This window comes from Phoenix dactylifera, chromosome 1 (genome assembly GCF_009389715.1).
Source record: "Phoenix dactylifera cultivar Barhee BC4 chromosome 1, palm_55x_up_171113_PBpolish2nd_filt_p, whole genome shotgun sequence".
NCBI classification, from domain to species: Eukaryota; Viridiplantae; Streptophyta; class Magnoliopsida; order Arecales; family Arecaceae; genus Phoenix; species Phoenix dactylifera.
The window spans coordinates 37,215,791-37,234,955 of record NC_052392.1 but is presented as its reverse complement, the minus strand read 5'-3'; the positions used below and the strand labels follow the sequence as shown (position 1 = coordinate 37,234,955).

Here is a 19,165-nt window from a genome sequence, read left to right as displayed (position 1 = left end):
GTTTTAGGCGATGGACAAGCGTTGGGCAGCCCAAAGTCTCATGAAGCAGACGTTGTTTTCAAATGAGGAATCATGTTGGGAGTTTGGTTTAGTATATATGGAGCATATTCGAAAGGACGCTGCGCCCGTGGCCTAATGGATAAGGCGTCTGACTTCTAATCAGGCGACTGTGGGTTCGAGTCCCACCGGGCGTGGATCTTTTTGGACATTTTTAAATTAATTTTTTAATTCTGACCGCATCTTTTGATTTCTTTTTTTACTTTCAAAAATAAAATCAAAACTAGGGTACTGTATATGTTTGGTCTTATTGACTTCATTTTTTCTAAAATTTTTCCAATATTATTTAAAAAAAAGAAAGTAAGAAATTCTTACTCTCACTTTTTAAAAACAAGAAACTCCGAGCTGATTATTATTTAACTATTGCCATTTTTATTACTACCATCATCATTGTAGTTGATACTACTATAATCATTATCGCCACCAACTCCACCATCTCAGTGCCATGGTTATTGCTACCATGGTCTCTGCCATACTATTATTATTATTGTTACAGCCACTACCATATTGTTAGTATACTTATCATTACTATAGTTATAGCTGCCACCACTACAATTTGTACTATCCTCGCTACTACTATCACCGCTTTGCCTATCATCTTCATCTTTATATTGTTAAAAATAATTAACTATATCAAATATATTTATATTTTTAAGAATTTTTAAATAAAATAGAAAATAAAATTTTAATATTTTATTTTGAAAAATAAGAAAAATGAAAAGTGATGCAAAGAAACGAAAACTTAAATTTATCTTTGGAACGTTTTATTATTTTTTCAATTTGATAGAGTTTCTCTTGCTTGATACTTCTTAGAGGATGGAAAGGAGAGAGATTTTGTTTTCTTTTACTGGAGAGGAGATACAAAACATCTTTAATGATATCCGAATGTTTGCTCAGAATAGTAGGAGATCTGCTAAAGAGACTTACTTTTTAAACATAGAGTTGACATAAAAATTACCGGATAATTTGAATTATATATAACACATGTTGCTGCTGCTTGGGCTCAATTTTGCCCGAAAGGCCGTTCTTTAGGGAATAAATATCATGAATTTACTTATATTGTTATGCTCTTTAGATGGCCAAGTAATTTTTTTATCAGTAGTATTTACCCATAAAATGAAGAAAGTCTTATCTACTTAGGAGATGTGTAAGTCATTTTCTCAACTTTTTATTTTATTCCTCAAATACCTCTAACCCTATGGGTAGTATTTTATTCGGAAAAGTGGTGATGCAAAAGAACATTAATAATAAATTCTAAAAACCAATTTCCAATATATAAAAAATATAAAAAATTATTTTCTATTTAAATATTATCTAAAAAATATTTATGTAGAAAAATATAGATCTTTGGGTAAAATTTTTATCCCCCAAAGAGAGGGCCCTTAGTAGAAACAGACGTTGGAAGTCACGCGGCAGGCTGGTTGATTTAGCCTTATCAATTTGGATCAGTGTACAGAGGCAGTACCTTCCACTTCTTTTTGCATTATTAAAGCACTAAAATCATTTCATCTTTGTTCAAATCACCAGCTCATTGCCGACTTGCCAACTTGGTGAAAGCCGCTTTATATCTTCCAATTTGGAAATCGCGTCAATCATTACTATTAGCCATGCTTTTTTTCTTTCTTTTTTTTTTCCCCCCTCAAAGTACATGTTTGCTTTTTCCGGTCCCAAATGCCCGCTGGTCTACCTTCTCTGCAGCCTTGCGCGGATATATGGTGAGAGATTCAATTTCAAATTAGCTCCAAAAACCATCACATACATACATGACATGAAAGTGACGGATCACAAAGGCCTCCAACATCTCCATTAATAATTGATGATGGTGCTCGGAGAAATTATTCTCCACGTCACCCATCACAACCACTCACTTCTATAGATCACATCGTACATACAGTGTAGAGAATAATTTCTCTAGTGGTTTACAGAGCAATCCAAATGAAGAATGGATGAATGGCCATGATCGTCCAACAATACAAATCCATATCACATAAGGCTTTGGGAGCTGAATGTGAAATGCATGTTGAAGGACGAACCACACTTGGGATGCGTTGATTCGCAATCCGAAACGGAATGAAAATAGGAATTGAGCATATTTTTCCAATATATTCGGTTTATGATTAGAATCGGAATCGGATGGGATCTGAAAACTAAAAGAGAATCAAGATTGAGTTAGAAAATTGGGATTCTCATTTCTTTTAGGAATCAGAATGGGAATGAGACTCCTCTCAACCAAACAGCTGAAAAGAGCATCACTTTTTTCATTCGCATTTCAAAACCAACTCTCTCCAATCATGGAGAGAAAAATAGGTTGCCACATGCTATAATTCAGAAGGCCCCATGTCTAGTAGCATGCTGCAGTGGCCTAAAATATGGGACTTCAAACAGGAGAGGATACTAATTGCATGCTCCATGCCTTTTTGGTTCCCGTTAGCAAGAGTTGAGAGAACTTTATCGTTGCCTTTTCTGGAGTTAATCACTAATCTTCTCTGAAATTTGCACTGGCCTAGTGAGGCTGTTGCTTGGTCTGCCCTGCTTGTGGTAATAAGCCGATTCAATAACAGCAATAAATCTCAGTCCAAAATAAAGAAAATATCTAAGAGATTCTTTAAATTCAAATTTCTTCTTCAATTTTGTGAGGGCCTAGTTCATTGACCAGCCTGCACTTGATTTGAGCTTGTGGGGTAGCCCGAAGAGGCCAGCCTAGTGCGTCGCACGTGACAAATCGGGAAGAAGACTCTGACTGGGAGTCTCCTTCCTCCCCAATTTTGATCACAATTGCGATCGGAGTAGCAGCATTCCAAGCTAATCCAAACACCGAAAAGCTCAATTTTTTGCCTATTTAAGATTTTCTATCCTCCCCCTTTAAGATCTATCAAGGAATAGGGCTAGAGTTCTCTCGATTTCAAGCTTTCTTCTCGAGATTCTTTCTCTGAATTCTGCCGGGAAGCCTCACCAGACTGAGGTATGAATTCTTCATCTCCTCTTTCTTTCTTACAGTTTTAGGCCTTCGTTTCTTTAGATTTGAGCTGGCAATCGTCGGAGCTTCATCCGAAACAGAGCATCCCTATTTCGGCCATGATTAGCCACAGTCGATCACCAGGTTTGATTGGGGTTGCGGCCACCTGAGACCGCCGTCGGGTGGGTAGCTGGGCCACTACGGCTACCACCTGTTGCCGGCAAGGGGAAAGGAAAAAAAAGAGACAAAAAGAAGGATTCTTTCCTCTTCTCTATTTTCTCTCTCTAGAAGATCTATAGAACCTAGTATCGGATCCGTCGATCTGATCTACGAATTCAAGTTAATCCTTGAAATGAGGCCTTGAATTGCCTTGATGCCTGGGCCATCTACTAGACTGATTACTCCGATCCCATTGAATGTCCCTGAAACCCCATTGATGAACCATGTTGATTAATCTTGCCCCTGCTTGAGTCCGATTTATTGAGTGGATTGTTTAGACCGGACCCACATGAAACCATCATACGCTCGGTCAAGTCTTTGCGAATTATTTATTTAAAGTTATTAATTAGAAATTAATTTTATTGTTAATATTTCAAATAGGTCTAGCAGAGTCGGCTAGTGAGTCTGACGGTATAAGATAAAAGAAGTAAGCAAATCTTACACTTCTTATTATTTTTCAAATGATCATATTTTTCATGCATAAAATTTACTTGTGGAAATATCATGCTTTTCTTACAATTATGAACCAGCATATATGTTATGAAAATTATGCTTTATTATGAAAAATAGTTTTATGAATATTTTGATGAAAATAGCTTTGTAATGAAATATAAATCCGATCGTGCTATTTATTATTTTTCATCTATTTATGTGTATATTTTAAGAAAAAGATATAAGTTTTCTCAAGGCTCTTAGATTGTTATGACCATTCCTAAAAATGGAGGCTAATCGACGCTCTGGACCTAGCATCCATACGAACACAAGCCCTGCTAGCAGGTATAAAGTTGGCATATAAAACAAGAATCTTTGTTAATTACGAATACGGGTCGTTCATGGATATAAAGTGACCGTAGCACGAATATCTATGAGCAATATTTGAAACTATGATATGGATAAATGACAAAAGGATGATTTATTAATTTATTTGCAAAATGAACTTGGAACCATGTTTATGAACTGGGAATGATTTGTGCATGCATGATTGGCATTATGTCTTGTTTTAATATATTGTACTATAAAATACTTCAGTTTGTAATATCTGTTATTTTTCTTAAACGATGCATTGACATGAAAAACTTATGCTTGATTCAGTAAAGTAGGGTAAGATTTTACTTATTGAGCTGTGTCGCTCATATATCTTTATTTTTATCTTTCTCTCTCCAGATGAATAGGGTTGATAGGAACGAACGATGGTACAGGCTTAAAGTTCACTCTAGCAAGCTTGACGATTTTGTAGAAAAATTTTAGTATTTTATTGACTATGAAATTTGTAGTTAATGGATTTTTGAATATTGAGGATTATGGGTTTGGTATTTATATGTTGTTTAATGGATGATAAAATTAGACTTTTACTTATTATATTTTCTTTGAGATGAATTTGGAAGTTAAAATGGATTTGAAATTTAAATGAAATATCGTGTTATCATGGATTGTACCCTTTGGTACCACGATTATATCATGTTCTGGATTTGGGGCTTGACAGATTTTGCACTTAAAAATCACAAGACTATATCGAAGGCTTGGTAAGCTGTGACAAGATTGCGTGAAAGTTGATAAGCATTCAAATAAGTGCACTTCAGTAGGATCTATCTTCTTTCAGTTTTGGACCCGGACATGAACCACAGCTCAAGATTCCGGTTAAGGTTTATGGTCTCAAGTTGGTAACCAGAGTCACTGTCTCTCAACAAGAGATATTTTACTGCAGCAAGACTCCAAAGAAATCATAAATTATCAAACAACATGAACAACCAAGATAAAGCAGGAACCTTTTTTACACTTCAAAGAGTTTGTTTGTTTAACAGGCTTTTTACATGGATCAGGCGGAAAGAAAGCGACAATTTTGATGCCAATGAAATGATAAGGCCAGAAATTTTGCCACACAAACCTACCCACCTAAACCACCGCATTAGGCCACATTTACAATAAGAATCAATGTTTACTAATTGCAGATATATGATCCATTGATTCCGCTGTAATCCTGGGTCCCTCCAAGGCCCACTTGTAGTTCTCCACCTCTATTATTTGAGGCATTCTCCTCCACACCTTATCATTTCTGCTGCTCCTGAAAATCTGAAGGCCAGATGATGAACTGGTCCGTCAGCAAGATGAAGCCGATGCATGGTCCAAGCTTCGAGAGTGCAAATGAAGCAAATAGTTTGAGGAAGCAGGGAAATGAAAGATTAAAGCATGAGGCGTCGTTCAATCTTCGTACCCTCTCAAAGCTTGTGCTCCCTCCATTGGGTGCATTGGGATACAATCAGACTCAGGTGGAGTCCAGAGGGAGGATCATCTCCCCAATGGATTCAAGATACAGGTGCAAGCAACTTCATTCTTCATGCTTTAAATAGTCAACTGCACACGCAAGCAAGTAGTCATATAGTTTTTGAAGGAAAGACATATTTTAGAGTTAGATGTCTAGGTGGTTTTCGACCCAAATAAAAAAAGTTTACTACTTTCAAACTACCAGAACCTGCCAGGTTCTGGTCTCAGCAGCTTTTAAGTGTGTTCTTGTGAGATAAAAAAAACAGAAAAAAAATTGTCAAAAATACAGAGAATCTGTAACACATATTCTGTGCAATATTTTTTGTTTTTTTCAGGTGTTGGGAAGCATTTATGGTGATCCTCGTTGCTTACTCTGCATGGGTCTATCCCTTTGAGGTTGCATTCATGAACTCTTCTCCAAAGGGAGTTCTCTGCATCACAGACAGCATCACTGACATATTTTTTGCCATCGACATTGTTCTGACATTTTTCTTGGCTTACATAGACTCAAAAACACAACTCCTTGTCCAGGATCCCAAAAGGATTGCTATCAGGTTTGTTTCTCCAGCCATAGTCTAATATGATCATTGTTCAAGAGCCTATAAGATCCTTCTAATCAGGGTACAAAATGGATCCAGCAAAATCCAGTCCCCTTGTCCATTGGATCCAATATAGGAGCTAAGACTAAATAATATAATAAAGGTTAAGAATAATTGTTTAGCTCATACTTTATGTGGATTTGCAAGGCTAGAGGACATGTTATATATGATATTATCTGCATCCTGAACTATTAGATTTCAATTTGGGTCCCAAGGAGTTTCACTACAACACAAATAAGAGAAGTTAAAAAAGTCTTGAACACAAATCACTCAGCATCTCATTGTTTTCTTTGTTCGGTAATGCTTAACATATCTACAGATGGGAGAATGAACTGCTAAATGTTTTGACACAACTCTGGTGGTTTAGAAAATAAGAAAAAGGGGGGCAAAACTTTTAACCCCACTTATATAAGATGACAACAAAGTTGAGCCAGCACTACTTCTGTGACATGTCTTCTTGTATTTTATGAGTGGGAATATGCTAGAGAAACCTGTACTGAATATTCTGCAATCATCTAACGTCGCTCCATTGAGCACCTTGGACATTGGGGCCTGCCGACTTTGTGATAGGTCCCACCGAACTTTGATTTGTCAAGTGCTGCATGAGTCCTAGTATATGTGGTTGGCATGGCGGTCAGCAATGGCGTCTCACCATTTCTTTTGTTGCTGACTTGCAGTCAATACAAGACCAGGCACTTAATTGAGTGCTTATACAGATGATCGCAAACAAGTATGGTATACAGCACTATCCTGCCATGTAGGATGATATTTATCCCAATTTAATCCCTTTAGGAGAGTCTTTGTGGCAACTCACTCTTGTGAGATGTGTATGATAACTTCTTCTTTATTCAATTCTTTGGAAAAGTGAGGGACGGCTATTTTCCTGGTTTCAAAAGATGGTGCAACAAAAGCTGCACCCCCCTCCAACAAAAGCGCACACGAAAAGGAGAAAAAAAAGCTACAGTTACAAGGTGTTTTTTACATATCAAGAAAGCATGAAATTTTTTTAGTACTAAGATGATGACAAAAGATATGAGCCATAATCCTGACTATGTTCGCGTTTTGGAAAGGAAGGATCACATGCCTGGAGATCCCCTGCCTGAGAGTTGTGAGGGGTTGTCAGTATTTGTCATCACAGCATTGCTCAAAGTTTGAATGATGAAAGGATGAGAGTTGTGAAGGGTGAGATATTAACATTTTGGTCAAGAAAAACTATATCAGCTAAAATGGCTCAAAAACAGTACTGAAATAATTATTGAGCAAGGCTAGGCTACAATCACAGAGTTAAATGTCTACTCCCCCACCAATGATTTTTTTTTTTTTTGGCATCTGGTATGTGGGCAGCATGTGGGCCTTCATCCCAGATCAAGATCCAACATGCTAATGCTGTAACTTTCTTCGAGCTTGTCAAATTTTCTGTCGTCACATTTTTTATTTTGTTTTACAGTGACATATTGCTGATAGAAGTAGTTTGCATCAACTATTAAAGGTCCTAATGCATTGCATTGTAGATACGAACTATATTAAGATACACCATGCAAAAGCAGGCCAGTGTTCAAATAACTGGTTACCTCAGTTGGGTCCTTATGAAGCAGCAGATTCTCTCAGCCCTTCTGCCTGCAGCACAGCTAATTTAGGTGGTCAAATTACATGGATATAGATTCTGAGAAGCACTTTCAAATCACATGGATTCTTGGACAGATTATATTTCACCAGCTCAACCAAGGATTCTCCTGTATACAAAAGATAGTGAGCAGTTATTTAAAATCACAATGCAATTGCAATATATATTTAAAGAGATCTTGAAACCTAACTTAGAAGATCCTCTGCCATGCTATAAGCAAATCCCTTAACAATTATTAGTAGAATTTTTCCTTTTAGGGTCCCACTAAATATCCCTGGCAAACCCACTTACATGATAACATGTATGCTTAAGTTTGTTATTCCATTCCCTGATCTCCATAATGTAAAATACGTGCAAAAGTGACCTCATATAAAGTAAGTCTAAAACCCATCCAAGGTGGTAAATCATATGGATAGTTTGGACTTTTGTTCTAGAATTAAAGGCAATACCATTGACATGCTTTGCACAATTTTCCAAATTCCAGCTCTTTCACAGACATAGTTGTTTTGTCATATGGCATTTCTCAGGTATCTCTCAACATGGTTCATCATGGATGTGGCCTCAACAATCCCATTTGAAGGTTTGGGTTACTTGATCACTGGGGAGATCAAGGAAGGGATCTCTTACAGCCTATTGGGCATGTTGAGACTTTGGCGTCTGAGGAAGGTCAAGCAGTTCTTCACCAGGTACAAGCACAAGTGAAACAATAAATGTCTAGTAAAAATGTTATTTAACCATGTCCTACATGAAGTTCTGTTATTTCTTTTTGGGATATCTTTGCAGGCTAGAAAAGGATATCAGGTTCAGTTATTTCTGGATAAGATGCGCTAGATTATTATCAGTAAGTAGAGCTCTTAATTCTTCTACATCTTGGAAAGAAGCACACTAAACAAACTAAATGTAAAAAGGATACCGGAATGAGATGAGATGTAGCATTATTGTGCACAACCGTTGACTCAAGCTCATCTAATCAGTGTACCCTGCTTAAGTGCTTGACAAGAAACTAAAACCAGAGGCTTCTTTTTGTACTGAAATGTGTTCAGGAATTTGGATAACTAACTAGCCAGCTGATGAAATAATGTGTACCAAATATAGTATTGCTCTTTCATAAGTAGTCAGTTCATTAAACAGTCAAAAGAATTGGTTCATGTGCAAAAATAAACTCGATAAAACCTAAGTGCTAAATAGATCATGAACCGATGATGAAATGCTGTTGCTGCTTGCAGGTCACGCTTTTTCTAGTCCACTGTGCTGGGTGCCTTTACTATTTGCTAGCTGACAGATATCCACATCAGGGGAAGACATGGATTGGAGCAGTCAATCCAAATTTCCGTGAAGCTAGTCTGTCGATCCGTTATATCTCGTCCCTCTATTGGTCCATTACCACAATGACCACTGTTGGTTATGGTGATCTCCATGCTGTGAACACAAGGGAGATGATCTTCAACATATTCTACATGCTATTTAACCTAGGCCTCACTGCATATTTGATCGGAAACATGACAAATTTGGTTGTCGAAGGAACACGTCGCACGATGGAATTTGTAAGAATATGCTTCAGCTTGACCTAAGTAGCCCAGTGGGCCTGAAAATCCTTGGTTGTGAACTCAAATGAAAGATAATTCTCAAAATATAGTTGTAGCATAACTACATGTAGAAACAATAGAAATGGGACAAAATTCTAAATGGATTATTCCAGATTCTTGGCATATTTTATTATGACTAACAACATACATCTGAGGTAGGGCTGCAAGTGGGTTAGTATAACCCATTTCCAATTCAAAATCTATCTGAAAATAGTCTAATCCAATCCAAATATAAGTTATTTGGATTAGGCTTGGATTTGAAAACATGACTTGCTTAGAATATGGATTGGATTTATGTTATCAAGCATCCTGACTCTAACCAGACATAACCTGAATCAACTTGAAAAGTCCCCTACATATGTCACAACATTTCTTAAATTATAGAAGTTAATTTGCTTCAGTAATAATTTTATGTTGTTTATCATCAATTTGTCTTGTTGATCATAATTTATGGGTAGCTCTCAATCAAATCTTACGTATATGCGAAACATCTACACATGGTTTAATTGTCATGTTTTTGTATAATATATCTATGATATAGTCAAACCAATTTATATTTTTTTTTATGGTCTGTGTTTGGACTGTTCTTGCCTGATTTGACCCCTAAAAACCTAAGCGATCAATGAAGTAAATCTCAAGTCTGAACTGCTTGAAACAGTTTAGTCCCTCTCTCTCTCTCTCTCTGTTTTTTTGATGCAGAAATGGTTTAGTCTAGGATTCAATTATTTTGACCTGATCAAAATATGGATTGGATATGCTATGTACCGATTCATAATCTAACCTGACCTACTTGTCACCTTAATTTGAGGAATGTAAAAAAATAATTGGGAAATGGTTAAATTTTCTTAATTTGATATCATTTGTTTATATTGCAGAGGAATAGTATACAGGCTGCATCTAACTTTGTATGCCGGAACCATCTACCTCCACGATTGAAGCAGCAGATACTCGCCTATATGTGTCTTAGATTTAGAGCTGAGAGCTTGAACCAACAACAACTGATGGACCAACTGCCCAATTCTATATGCAAAAGCATCTGTGAGCACCTCTTCCTACCAGTTATTAAGGATGTCTATCTCTTCAAAGGCGTCTCAAGGGAAATGCTCTTGCTCCTGGTTAGAATCTTTCTCTGATTCAAATTAAATACAAAAAATAGATTATTGTCTATTTATCTCAATGATGTTTGGATCAGGTAACAAAAATGAAGGCTGAGTATATACCACCTAAAGAAGATGTTATCATGCAAAATGAGGCACCAGATGATGTCTATGTTGTGGTGTCAGGCCAAGTGGAAATCATATACTCTGACAATGAGAGAGAACAAGTGCTAGGAGCCCTAAGGACAGGAGACATATTTGGAGAAGTCAGTGCTCTCTGTGATAGACCTCAAGATTTTACTTTCCGGACAAGAACCTTGTCCCAGCTTCTAAGGTTAAAGCAGAGCACCCTCAGAGAAGCTATGCAAACCAAACAAGAAGATAGTGTAGTTATCATTAGGAACTTTTTAAAGGTAACATATATGGTGATTTCAGGTTTGTGTGTGAGACAGTTATTTGCTCCTGTACTTGGAAAACAGTGTTAAGCCTCATGGAGAAATGCAATAATAATTTCACACTTTTTGCAGCATCAAATTGAATGTAAGAACATTCGCATTGAGGATTTGCTCGGAGAGAGTGATGAATATGATGAAGCCAATATACCTTGCAATCTCCTAACTGTAGCTGCTACTGGTAATAGTTCCTTCCTTGAAGAACTTCTTAAAGCAGGAATGGATCCGGATACTGGTGACTCCAAAGGAAGAACACCCCTGGTACTGTACTTGACCAACTCTTTTCCTTGATGTTTTTTCCCTGCTATTAATTGCATTTCACATAGCAAAATATAACCAAAACATTTCCTTATAGATAGGTATTTTGCTTCCAAAACAAAAAAGGGAATTTTCAGATACAACCAATTACTACATATCACTTCCAACATATGACTTAAGATATAATGACTTGAATTAATTAGTGATTGTCACTAGAATCATATACCGCAAATAGACTCAATGATTTTAAATGTGCAATTCCAAATACCTGATCATTTTAACAAATGACACCTGAGCTAGCTCAAAGTTTGCCACACCTGTACATAAGTACGTACTTATGCACATGGGTCCTCTAGCATCTGTCACCAATACTGCATATCACAAAAACACAATGTTTTTGATATTTATTACCTTGAGTTTGTTTAATATTTGCCATGGGTATTCTATGGCAAATGGCTGCATTGTGCCTTCTCAAGTGAATTTACATATACACTGTATTTTTTGTATCAGTAAAAAATCATCACTTTAGAACTATCCTTCTTTGATTTGTCTTCTAACCTCAAGTTCTACAAGAAACTACAAGATCCTGCAATCCTAGTTGGAGATCTAAGTGATTTGGAAAGCAAACAAACTCATATACTTTCACGAGCATGGTACTTTCCAGATGTCACAATTGCATAGGTGGTATGGAAGAATCAAGCTCAGTAGGTTCATGCAATGGCCTACAAAAGGTGTAGCAGTGTTCTTCAAGTCATAACCCCCTTCCCTCTTTTTTCAAGTGTAGTTTGAAGTGTGACCAACCAATATCTGTTTGTTTGAATCGGTGATGTAAGTTACCTTAACGCTCTGCATTCAATGATCCCCACCTAGGTAAGCACCATAATATCAATGTCTTTCCTACTGTTAATGAAGATCCTTTTAAAGAACCATCAGCCATCGTTGCAGAGGCACGGCGGAGGCCGAGGCCGCTGCCTCCGCCGTGCCCCCGCAGCCCTCCGTGGGTGGCCTCTCCTCTCCTCCCTCCCTCCCTCCCCCACTCGCTCTCTCGTTCTCTTCTTCTTCCCCGGCTCCGGCGGAAAGGAGTGTTCTGGTTCGGTACCGGTTTAAACCGATACGAACCGAAATCGTACTGGTCCGGTAGGCGACCGGTACGCCTACCGGTACCGGTATGGCAAATCTTGGATGAAATTAAATTCTGCAAGGATATTACTATGAGTATTGATTACCACGATTTTACTCCTAGTATGGGATAATAATTGGCAAAAAAACAATGCAGCACATGAAAAAATGCATGTGTCTAGGGATCTATTGAGTTCACAAAGACTTAACCAAAGTTACAAGTATGGCTACAAGGTTCTCATAAAAACTAGATGTTTTCCAAGCTTTCTTTAGTCCTATCAAGTAAATGAGACTTGATTACAGGCCACAAGTATGAAGTAAGGTTCTCATGGAAATTGTACACACCAAGCTAGCCATAGTCAGCCACATGTGACCTTAAAGGGGAGATTATGACCACTGCAATCTTGGAAGTACAACAACAAGAAGATAGAGTCAAGTAGTGTAAGCTGGGTATCAAACTAGTTAAGTATAGGTGATAGACCCAAAACAAAAGACTTCTGGTTGGAGGACAAGGAATGGGACCACTATTTTGGACTTAGAACTAATTAAACAATGAAGGATATGGATGATTTCATGATGTGATATGATTTGCTCCAGTATATCCTCGACCTCATAAGATAGTGTTTTAAAATGCAGAGGATGCAGCCGCATATGCAGATGCAGTCCCCTGATTACACTGCATTGCCTGTATGTGGTTATTTTATGCAATTATACTACATATGGATCGAAAAGATGGTCCACTTAGCATTGTTCGACCACATGTGCGGCCCACTTAGCAAGTTAGGCCACATATGTGAATTATGTTAATACGTTAAGTCGTTAACTATGTTACAGTTATTGCTATTAGGCGTTGAATACTAAGTATAAAACACTAACTATTAGTCGTTATTATTATTCATATTCTGCAAGATGTTACCATCATTCTTGTTGTTTTTATTACTTCTAATATATTTATATATTTGTAAGTAGAATGATAACTGCTTATGCAACTACATACCACATATGCTCTATGAGGTCCCTTGACCACCTGCACACTGCACCATTTTTCAAAGCACTGCCATAAGGGTTCAGAGTATTTAGTTGGAACTTGGAAGGCATCAAAAGATGGGGGAATTAGAATAGAGAGGATGAACTTAGAGTGCAATCCAGTGACTATATTTTAGATGAGGGAAAAGAGATCTTAACATGAGGCAAAGCTAGGAGGTGACAATGGCGATCATTAATCTTGTTGCTGGAGATGTTGGAACCAAGGAGTGGAAAAGCAAAATTAGATTAATGTTGACTTAGCCAATAATCCAATAATCTTTTGATAGAAGGTATGATATATAAGGTAATGGTTAGGAGTTAAATGTATGGAAGTTTTTTTAACTGCAGCTCAGAATTTAGATGCAATTATCTTTCATTAAACAGTATCACTAGTAAAGTATGGAGGGAAATGGCTATGGGGATAGCAGTGATAAAGACTACCATATGTCCATCCACTTCTTCTATGATTGATAAATTTACTTAAGCAGCCTTAAGAAGCTTGAAACTTCTATCCTCAAAGCTAATGTAACAATTACTCCTAGATTACAGCAAAACTTCTCGGTTGCAACTTTTTGAAGCATATTTCTAATGATATTGAAATTGTTGTAAATTCTTCCTGCTGATTTGTAGTCTTATATATTATAGCACATAGCAGCATCAAAGGGATATGAAGATTGTGTATTGGTTTTACTCAAGCATGCCAGCAACATAAACATACAAGGCAAGCAACTGTAAAAATGATTTTATCTTTGATTTTTCTCCCTTTCCATTTCTGATATAATGCTAGCAGATATGGAAGGAAATACTCTCTTATGGCTTGCCATCACCGCAAAGCATCACAAAATTTTCAACATCTTGTACCATTATGCGTGCAACTCCCAATCCCCACGTTGGTGGCAATCTTCTCTGCCTTGCAGCAAAAAGAAATGATCTTTCTACAATGAAGGAGTTGTTAAAACATGGTTTAGACATAAATTCAGAGAATAATGAAGGATTAACTTCCCTGCAAGCAGCATTTGCTGAAAACCACACAGACATGATTAAGTTCTTGGTCATGAATGGAGCCAATGTAGAAAACATCAATCTAAGCAATTTGGAAACAAGAAAAATGACCCAGGCAGATTTACAAGAGTTGGTGCAAAAGAGAGAAGTTGGTTATCCAATAGCAATATTAGAATCCCACGAAGAGCTTAAGCAAACAAAGGTGTCAGAGGAAGAAAGTCATATGATGAAGTGGGGCACAAGAGATGGACTTTATCCAAGGGTTAGCATATACAAAGGCCATCCATTGCTCAGAAACTCCTGCCTGGAAGCTGGGAAGCTGATAAATTTGCCAAGTACAATAGAAGATCTCAGAGAAATTGCTGGTATATATATATTTCTTATTTCATGCTATGGGAATCACAAAAACCACCAATCATTTTGCATTGTCACTATTACTTCTATTGGGCAAAAACTGCATAGTCCATAATTCAAATCTTATCTTGTTGGATCACATTTATTGTCTTCAATAATGTCTAGTTTGTACAAAACTGAAAATGGGGTTTCCTATTGTTGGCAGGGAAGAAGTTTGGAGTTGTTGCAAATAGCACAGTCATAACAAATGAAGAAGGAGCAGAAATTGATTCCATTGAAGTGATTAGGGATAATGATAAACTGTTCATAGTTGAGAATGAAGAACTTCTTAGAGTTATGCCAACAAATTGTAACTGATCTCTCTCTCTCTCTCTCTCTCTCTCTCTCTCTCTCTCTCTCTTTCACGTACAATCATTTGCTCAAATTTCTCAAGGGCACTATAGTTGTTATATATTACAATAACTTAAAGGAGATTTATGAAATGATAACATGATATCTTCTCCTATAATCCTTCTCATATGTCTAACCAAAAATTAAAAAAAAAAACTCACATGATATGATGTAGAAACATGTCATACTTCATTCTCCACATGTTTGATTGAATTTCACCACATTTTCTATTAGAAAATCATAGCAGGGTCAATATAAAGGTCTTCAAAACTAATCACATTTTTTAGCTGCAAAACTGAAACTCTGTTTGGAAGGTCAAAGAGGACTCTTCAATCACTTATTCTCTTCATTCTTTAGCATCATATTTATTATTTTAGGTATCATCTCCCAATTAATTCCACGTTACTAGTAAATCAAAATAAGACTCGCCCTCCCCACTAATCAAGCAAACTGAAACTCGCGGAAGGTTATGAGACAGATAAACTAACTCGCGACTCATGATGCCGACACAATCTAAAATTATATCTCAGTCAAAGAAGATCGTTTGAAAGTTTCCTTGAAGCAAATCTTCACACTCTAGTAGACGACATCTTAGTTTTTTTTTTTTTTTTTTCTCCACAATGTCCACGTTGATCACCCTTTATCCTTGAAATGCATCCAAAATCTCATAAATCACGAATAACCAAGGCATCAGCTTCAATAGGAAGTGGACATCTTCCCCCTTTTGTTTTTATTTGATGAAAGAAGGGGAAACCCACCAGTCGAATTACCCATATCCTAATAGAATGAAGAATAACAGATGAATCACAGGCTCGGTTGCTTTAGACATTGTATTTTACCAACTCTATCTCGAATCAAACACCCAAATTATCTCAGAACAATGAAAAATTTTAGCTGCTAATCGGCCATGTAATCTCCTAAGAATTTAAAACAAGCATTCATTACCTCTAAATCGATGGATACCGTTCGAAGGCAGCACCCACCGAGTTCAAGGAAGACGGACCGCTGGAAGCACGAGAATTATGATGCGGAATAATCCTCCATTTACGTCTAAGATTGCGATTAAGTGCATGAGCAACCTTTTGGTAGTCCGGCGGAACATAAGGAAATCCCCTTGATGCTAATTGTGAACCTATATGATAGGGGGGTATGAGTTCGAGAACTTTTCTCTTATCGTGTCCCAGAGGATCATCAAGTCCAAGGTCGATAAAAGAAAAGGCCTTGGCTGAGTGACGGGTCACGCGTAGCAAGGGAGAAAGGTGATGAAAAAGAGGCCCCATGGAGCTCTCTCCGTTATCTGGCCAATTCTGTGATAGGTTTCCACAAATTGAGTCAGTTTTTTTTTTTTTTTAATGTTTGGTCTTCTCTTATATTCTAATTATTTTGGATTTGTTCCTTCTTTTTATCAGTGAGTTTTTTTTTTTGATTGCTCTGTGCATATAGATGTTGATAACATTGCTGAATTTACTCTTTTTTTATTGCGGTTGGGGGAGGAGTTGACAGTTTTTATGCCACATTTATTGCAAGAAGTCATGCAAAATTTTTTAGTGCAGGTGATTGAGGACTTGTATGGGATTCAGTAGGAAATGTCAAATGTTCCTTAGTTAGCATGGGGAGATTTGTAGTTTGATCAGCTGTTATTATGTCTTCTGGGTTTTGCTTCTGAATATTTCCATGACATTCTTCCTATCTCTGTTTGAAAGCTTTTGTTTCCTTCTTTCCAACCTCTGATATGCACTTAAGCCAAGAATAATGCAAATATACTGTGTAAGTAGTACAAGTTTTCAATCTATACCCCATCTCAAATGTAACCCAAATGCATGGTTAGAATTATTAATGGATGGCAAAACCCTACCCTACTTTTTAGAGAATCAGCTCTAGTGTTTGCTTTATAGAATGCTAGTGCACAATGTTGATGCAAAATTGTGAATATAGAAATGTCAAATTGCTGAAATTCGGAAGCAAATTTAAAGAACCATATATATTATGGCATGTTGTTTTTCATTGATCTTTAAGTTGCTCTGTAATCTTTATTTCATTCTTTTATTACCAATCAAGATGTATATATATATAAAAAAAAACTAAAATGGTAACCTGGTCTTCCTTTTTTTTCTGAAATAACTAGGATGGGAGGAAGCCTAGAAGAAATTGGTTGAAGGTGAGATAAAAAAAAAAAACCAGCTCATTGGTTTCCCACATCCAGTGACTTAACCTACTTGGCCAATTGGCAGATCGAAAAAGGGTTGATCCATTCAAGTATGGCATGGTTCATATTTTGCTAAAGCAGAAAAAAAAACTCAAATGGCCTGACATTTTGAATATCTGAAATAAAGTGGAGTGTCGAAATTGGTATCATCTTGTTTTGCCCCATTTTGTAAGCATTTCAACAAGCACGAATCTGGCTTTGTCCTAATGTTCCTAGCCCTTATGAAGACTCTAAGCACATATGCATATCATCAGCTGGGATTTCATTACACATGCCTACAGCTTCTAGGGCTTCTCTACAGATTCTTGATGTCTTTCTAGTCTCTTCATGCGTCTATCTAAACATTCTTATCTTTGCCACATTTTTTTTGTTTGTAGAGACCATTAATATTGTTGCCGAGCAAAGTGTATGATACTGTGACTGTGACTCTTATTGCTGTTTTTTGATATTCTCTTCTGAAGTGAAGGCATCCCATAGTCAACTAAAATTTCAAAAGCACCTAGTATTCATCCACCCATTTCTAATTTATTTCTGTATTATTTTCTAAAACTAATCTAGAATAAAGGAAATCATTGTTTCAAAACCATTAGAGTGGGATGGTACGAATAGTACCATACTGTTCCGACACGAAACCAAAACCAGTATGGGTGCTACCGTGCTTTGATGCTGAAAAGCAGTTGTACCAATAGGTAACGATCTGTACCAGTGCATATCGGCAGTGTCGTATTGATAGTAGCTATTAGTATATACAATCTGCATTGGTACTATACTGTTCTAATGAAAAAAGTATATGGTGCTTGGTACCCATATTTAGAACCTTGATTGAAGCCTCTTTATGCCATCTCTTGGTCATCAATTTCGATAACGGACTAGTCTTCGTTTCTCTTTTCACTAAAACACACACCATGTATTCTATACTTCTTTTTTTCTAACAATACATACATATACTTCTTCCTCCATAATTCCTAAAGTGTTCTATAGAAGAGAAGAACTGAAGGACTACAAGGTTTTTTTGAAGCCAAGGTTGTAAGGACACAAGAAAGGGAGCGAAAAAGTAAAAGATACACTAGTTTTAGCTAGAAAATTAAGTTCATTGATAATGATTGGCTGTTACATGTTTAAGTAGATACATGGTGTAATGGAGTTCTGGTATGCTTTGATAGATAGTAAAGAATGGGTTATTACAATCATAACAAAAGTACCAAGAAGAGAGTATAAAGGACATTCGGATTTCTTGTCCTGTTAGAGATCTAAGTAAATAATAAAAAGGACACATGTAAATAGGAAAAATGAAAAGACATGAAAAGAACCATAAGAAAAACATCTTGCTGAAAAAGAATCCTGTAATTTGGAGGCCAACACAATGCACACAAAAACACAGGCATGCATACCATGCAGGTATGCATACAAATGCATACACATAAAAAGAATACCTTGAAGTATTCAAGAAAAATTTAAAAATGGAGCAAACTGTTCACATGCAATCATGTTAGATGATCAACACACAAACTCCACTTAAGGCATAGATTTGCGGAAATCCTATGCAAGATGATGCATCAGACCTTTTAAATCCCAGCAACCAACCCTATGCAAGTTGTTGCATCAGATCTTTTAAATCCCAGCACCGAACCCTATGCAAGATGATGCTTCAGAACTTTTAAATCCCAGAATCCAATGAAGGGTGGTTCGGCATTATCAACCACTATTCAATTTTCTGCTTCAAGTTTTCTAATAGAGTTAGCTGGAACACTCCAAAATTTGACTTTTTGGACATTTCAAACACTTAACACTTGGGGCATTTCATGACACTCCTTGACACTTAATATCATCAAATAATGATGCCATCACATTATGTTTCTAAATGTAACATAAGACTCAGTAACCATTTTATCAAATTTTATGAACTTAACGAGCATAGGCCTAGCTCATTATTCATTACATGCATATGTTAATACATC

At 36.8% G+C, this 19,165-nt stretch overlaps 1 protein-coding gene and 1 non-coding gene across 2 annotated transcripts; both read left to right on the top strand.

Moving 5' to 3' along the window:
- Positions 1-121: 121 nt before the first annotated feature.
- TRNAR-UCU lies at positions 122-194 on the top strand. Its single transcript has one exon. It is a non-coding gene; the product is annotated as a tRNA-Arg (tRNA).
- A 5,065-nt stretch (positions 195-5,259) lies between these two features.
- Positions 5,260-15,119, top strand: LOC103702633 (potassium channel AKT2). The gene is given in 12 exon segments (XM_026802837.2): positions 5,260-5,546; positions 5,830-6,048; positions 8,245-8,403; positions 8,501-8,558; positions 8,944-9,261; positions 10,179-10,418; positions 10,496-10,813; positions 10,928-11,113; positions 13,901-13,976; positions 14,046-14,124; positions 14,126-14,622; positions 14,817-15,119. Coding segments are annotated over 12 exon segments (2,535 nt in total). The 5' UTR covers positions 5,260-5,313; the 3' UTR covers positions 14,969-15,119.
- Positions 15,120-19,165: the final 4,046 nt, after the last annotated feature.